Source organism: Chinchilla lanigera, unplaced genomic scaffold, assembly GCF_000276665.1.
Source record: "Chinchilla lanigera isolate Chin_1 unplaced genomic scaffold, ChiLan1.0 scaffold00015, whole genome shotgun sequence".
Classification (NCBI taxonomy): Eukaryota; Metazoa; Chordata; class Mammalia; order Rodentia; family Chinchillidae; genus Chinchilla; species Chinchilla lanigera.
Window position 1 is genome coordinate 26,781,716 of NW_004955416.1, and position 6,001 is coordinate 26,787,716.

Here is a 6,001-nt window from a genome sequence, read left to right on the forward strand (position 1 = left end):
AGCAAGTGCAATCTGTCACTAGGTGAGTCTCCCAAAAGCAAGACAGTACCAGCCTGGGATCCCTTCGCAGCACAGAGAGGACACCTTAGGGTTGCTTACCCCAGTGAGAATAAATCCCGCATCTTTGTGGACTTGGTTTCTTTTGCTTAGAAGCTTTGCTTTAAAAACAAAAAATAAAGCTTCATGGTTGTAGTAAATATATCCCTTCTAGGAGTGGTTTGCAGAATTACCTTTTTATTATTTATTTATTTATTTATTTATTTTTTGTTTGGTTGATTTTTTTTTGTTTTTTTTTTTCTGGTACCAGGAATCGAACTCACGACCTCACGCTTGCCAGGCAGGCTCTGTGCCGCTGAGCTAAATCCCCAGCCCCCAGAATTAACTTTTTAAAAAAGACTCAAACACAGAGAGAGTTACATTTTGCAAGCTAATCCCCCAAAATGAATTAGCTATTTAAGATCATTTTCTGGCTGAAATTCATTTCAATTGTGATTGAAATCATAAAGGACATAAAAATTACCTGAACTCAGGTTGTAACCAACTTTAGCTTTGTAAAAAGGGGAATGAACAAGTGAAAATGTATATAATTTCTAAAATTAAGAAAAAAATGTCAAGCCAGGTGTGGCAGCACATGTCCATAATCACAGCCGCTCAGGTGGCTTTGCAAGCTTGAGGCTGGCTGAGGGCAACTTAACAAGACCCTGACTCAAAATAAAAATTTTTGGAAGGACTGGGGGTGTAGCTCAATGGTAGAGCACTTGGCTAGCATGTGTGAGGCCCTGGTTCAATCCCTAGAACACCAGGAAAAAAATACTTTTTAAAAAATTGTTCTGGCCTTTTGACCTTTTTGAAAGGTGTCATTTGAAAGCCAGTTTTTCATTTTAATCAAGTCAAATTTATCCATCTTAACTTCATAAAAAATTTTGTGCCCCACGAAACCTTTACCTGTTCCAAGGTCACGAAGCTGCTGTGGGTCTCTGCTCTGTTTAGCTGATCTGTCTCTCTTTCTCAGCCAGTATCAAAGTCTCTTGATAGCTAAATAATAGACCTTGGTTTCTGATAGTGCTACTTCTACTGCATTCTTCCCTTTAAAGGTTGTTTTAGGTATTCTCGAGTGTACTTCTTCATTAAATTTTGGAATAAGTTTATTTTTGTCTCATAAAAAACTTTTGGGATTTATTTGTAAGAATTGCATTTAGCCTACACATTGATCGGAGAGAAGAGACATCTTAATAGGTTGAGTTTTTAAGCCATGAGTGGAGTATGTCGCTCACCTTGTGCGGGTCTCCTTTTCTTTCATTTACCAGTGACTTGTAATTGTCAGCATACAGATCCTTAAGTGTTTTGTTTATACAAAATATTTTACTTTATTTGTGGTCATAAAGTATATATATTTATTCTTTAAATTTCCATGTATTCACTGTTAGTCTATGGAAATGTGGTTTGTTTTTGTATTTTTATCTTGTATGCTGTAACTCACTTACTAGTTCTAGGAGTATTATTTAGTAGATCCCTTGAGATTTTCAGCATGTCATGCCATCTCCAGGTCGTTTTATTTTTTCCCTTGAGATCTGTGTGCCTTCGATTTCTTTCTTTTGCCTTCTCACAGTGATTGGAACTTCTCGTCCTACACTATGCTGATTAGGGTTGTGAGGGTGGGCAATCTTTCCTTTTTCCTAGTCTCTGTGGGAAAACATTCAGCCTTTCACTACTAACTAGAATGTTACTAGAAGGTTTTAAAATATGTTCTCACTGAGGGTATAGCTCAGTGGCATTGTACCTGCCTGGCAAGCACAACGTCCTGAGTTCGATTCCCAGTACCAAAAAAAAAAAAAAGAAAAAGAAAAAGAAAATATGTTCTCTTTATCAAATTGAGGCAGATCTCTATTTATAGTTTGCTCAGAGTTTTTATCATGAATGAAAGTTGTATTTGGTCATGTGTTTTTTTCTGAGCCCTTTGATATGATCGTATTTTTCTTCATTAACCTGTTACTGGTTGTGAAATACTGAACCAGCCTTACACACCATGGAAAGATTCTCACTTGATCATGATGTATAATTCTTTTTATACTTTTCTATATTTAATTTGTTTATACTTTATTGCGTATTCTTTCATTTATACACATGAAAGATACTGGCCTGTACTTTTCTGTTTTTCTGTTCTTTTCTGATTTTGGAATCAGGGTAATACCGGTCTCCTAAAATGAGTTGAAGCGTGTACCTCTTCTTCAATTTTCTAAAGGAGATTGTATAAAAAATTCCTTTTGATTCTTCTTTAAATGTTTATTAAGATTCTTCAGTGAAATGATTTCGGAATGGCAATTTCTTTCCCTTTTCCTTTTTTTAAATTATAAGTGAATTTCTTTAATGGTTATAGGTCTATTGAGTTAGCCGTTCAATTTATTTTAAGGTTGAGTTTTGGTAGTTTGTGTTTTCTAAGAAATTAGTCTATTTCTTCTCTGTTGACAAATTTATGACTGTAAAATTATTATATGATTCCTTTATATCTTTCTAATAGCTTCAGGATCTATAGTTCATCTCCAGTATTAATTTGTGTCTTTTTTTTATCTTTGTTGGTCTTGCTAAAGACTTGCTAGTTGTAGCCATCTCAATCCTAGTGATGTTTTTAATTTCATTGCTGTCTTTCATTTCATTTTGTCTTTCTGTCCTTCTGCTTACCTTAGGTTCATTATGCTACAGTGTTTCCATTTCTCTCAGCCTTTGCTATGCTCCTTCTAAAGTGGGCAGAGGGAGTTCTTAGCATCTCCTCTCATGGGCTTTAGACCCCCCTGAGTCACAGCCTCTGTTATCCATTCCTAAGTGCTAGAGCAGCACAGCACATCCTCAGGCCTAGGAGAAGTACCCTCATTGTCCTGATCCAACATTCCGTTTGCTCTCATTGGTTACATTTCTCTCTAACTTCTTGCTGATACAATCTGGCAAGTTCCTATGACTCATCAATGTGAACATTATCTCTTTTGGGAGCAAATTTGGCAACGATCCTGGATTGTGCTGCAGTCTTACTCTCCATGGCCCTAGAGACAGTGAGTATTGGTGATGGTGGGTCCTTCCTTTTTAGGTAGCCATCCCCACATAAAGCCATTGAAATATTTTATGTAAGGGAATGCTAGTTTTCTTATAAGGTAGAAATGACTGTTTCTGATGTGAAGAAATGTTCAGAGATGTCAGCAGCTCAGGGTTCTTAGTTTGGTGTCTGTCCAAGGGCTCCCATCTCAAGTTCCTATTCCTTCCTTCCCCACCAGAACTTTTAGCTTATTTCCACGGACTTCGCATGAAATTACTTGGCATGTAATTCTGCAACCTCTTTATTCAGGCCCAAGTCATGTCCTTCAAAGCCTTGTAAAATAATTCCTTTAAAAACAACGTAGAAACTTTCAGATCTCACATGCCTTGAGATTTCAGAGCACTAAGCTAGCTTGCTTGCTCCCTTCTTGTCTTTTTTTTTCTTTCTAGTTATTTTTTGTGTTGCTGAAACAAAATGCCCGACTCCCAAAGTTAAAGGAGGAGAGGTTTATTTCATCTCACAGTTTGTAGAGGTTTCAGTTCACAGCTGTCTGGCTCCAAGGCAGGGTGGAGTAGCAGAGGGGCATCGCAAAGGAGAAACAGTTCGTGGCAGTCAGCAAGCTACAAGTGAGCATCAAGCAGTGAACGACAATCAAGAACCTCTTTCTGTCCCTTACATCTTATCCTTAGGGCAGGTGGCACTCACACCCAGGGTGGGGCACCCTTAATCCTACCCAGAGCTATGCCAAACCAGTCAGTGGGCTGATTTAGTAACCACACACCCTTAATCCCAGCACGATATTCTCTAGATCCAGCCACCTTAGAAAAACCCCACCTATGCCCACATGAGGTTTTAGGGGGACATCTAGACATAAGCCATTATACTCCCTCTCTCTGTTTTTCTTTCTCTCTTTCTGTTCCTCTCAGGTCTCTTCAGCATAGTCATAGACTTTGAGTTCACCATGATGCCACAACCTTTTAGTGTCCCCAGCTGCTCTCTGTCCCAGTGCCTAGCTGCCCGTTGGCATCCAGTGTGATACTTTGAATAATCATGACTCCACAGCGCGTTACCAGCCAGCAACAGGCGGCTTCTGGGGTAGAGCCTATAGAAGTCACCTTCCTGGAGAAAGCCAGAGACGGGATTAAGTGGTGGGAAAATAGAACACATTAGTAGATTATTCTCCCCTCCGTGGATGCACTCCTGGTAGGATGCCAAGGCATCCAAAGGCTGGAGCTGTCCAGGGTGCATCAGAGGCCCCTGAGCTGCTCACAACGGGCCGTGCAAAGGCCCCTAGACCAGAGTGTGAAAGGGATCACACTGTTTTCTTCTGCAGGGAGATCCTTGAACTGTATTATCATATTCTGAAATTATTTTCAGAAACAGTCTATGCAAATACATTTGTAGAATAAATTTTGTAAAATTATGTTGTTGAAGGTCTGTAGTATATATGTGTTCTAGCTAAATTGGTGACACTTTCTGTTTACGATTTGTATAATGTACTTCAGATTCTTTGATTGTACAGTGGGTTCTACTAAGCAGAATTCAGAATAGGATTTGGAAAAAGCTTTTTTTTCCCTCGCAGCTATGTTAGGGGTAGGATGTCACCCGAACACCACTAACAAAGTGAGCACATATGCAGCCACAGGCACGCCTCATTCTGGTGAGCATGTCAGTCTGAAAAGGAAATTTACATTTCTGTAGTGTGGTCTGCTAACCACACCTACCACTAATTTTAACAAAGAAAGTCTCCACTGAAAGAAATCCAGAGACTTGATTTTTTGAGGAGGTGGGGGTACTGGGAAGTGAACCCAGGGCTTTCACACTGAGTTACACCACCGAGCACAGCCTCACAGGCTTGACCTTGAGCTAATAAAGTGTTCTGTCTTCTCTCTCCCCTTGCAGGAGGACAACAGTTAGTTTTGTGGCTTACTGCTGCTCCACCCAGTGTCTGCAGACTTTCGACCTGCTGAGTTGATAAACACTCATGAGCCTCAGGAGTGCTGCCAGCTTGCTGCTGCGGCCACCTCCCTGCGTGTCAGGCGCTGCGTGCGCCAGGCGGGAGAGTCCTGCGGGCTGGAATAGGCGCTTCCATCCTGTCCCGTGCAACACGGGGCCGCAAGAGCTCTCTGGAAGTGTGATCGGGCGTCACAGCCGAAATGCCTTCACCCTCCTCACGAGTCAGAATACATCCTCCCCCCAAACTAAGGACATTTTGTCTTCTGTGTTTTTCTTTTATGTGTGTCTCATACATAAACTGTTCAGTTTGATAAGCCTTCCCACATCTAATTTAAAGCAAGTTGCAGTTCCCTGAAGAACTACAATTTGATAATATACCCACATTAACTTCTGAACAACATACCTCCGGTGATATTTCTCTTCTCCTTCTTTCCCCAGAGAATTATTTCCTGGAGAGCTTGCTCTCCCTGGTTTCTCCAGTGGAAACTTGTCAGTTTTTAGCATTTCAGCAAACGCAGGCCTCAGTCCTCTTGCGAGGCTGGGTGGGGCATCCAAGCTGGCGGGAGAGTGAGACTCCCGAGGAGGCGCGAGATCCCAGAGCCCACGCCCTCTGCAAAGTACAGTCTTGTTTACGAGTTTTGCAATGCATTAAGAGGCTCTGGAGAGAAGTTTTAAAAACAAAAATGATGATCATGAAATGCACTCTTATTTTAATAGATCAGAGAAAACAAATTTTTGAATCTTTAAATTTCCTGATGAGACTTTTTTTTTAAATGCATGGGAAGTTTAAAGTATATTTGATTCTTTAAAAGATCTGATCCCTTTCTTTTTAGATGTATTTTCCACATAATAAGAAAAGGGGGAAAACTCCTGCCAAAAGAAGACCTGCCTTGTTCTTGTTAGATGGGCTTATGATTCAGTTTATACTGACTGAAATATCATAAGCATGTGAAAAACTGGCTCCAGCTACTTCTGCTGCTAGTTTTTAGTAGAGCGATTCTAAGTTCAGCCTGTGCACAT

At 40.4% G+C, this 6,001-nt stretch overlaps 1 protein-coding gene across 3 annotated transcripts in view; it reads left to right on the forward strand.

Moving 5' to 3' along the window:
• The window catches only part of Lrrc28 (leucine rich repeat containing 28), a 118,234-nt gene extending 113,004 nt beyond the window's left edge, over window positions 1–5,230 (forward strand). For all 3 annotated transcript variants that reach the window (XM_005381627.2, XM_013512542.1, XM_005381628.2), the window contains one exon: window positions 4,928–5,230. In XM_005381627.2, the coding sequence (XP_005381684.1) occupies window positions 4,928–5,000 (73 nt within the window). In that variant the 3' untranslated portion in view covers window positions 5,001–5,230. The remainder of the gene's footprint in view (window positions 1–4,927) is intronic.
• The last annotated feature ends 771 nt before the right edge of the window (window positions 5,231–6,001 follow it).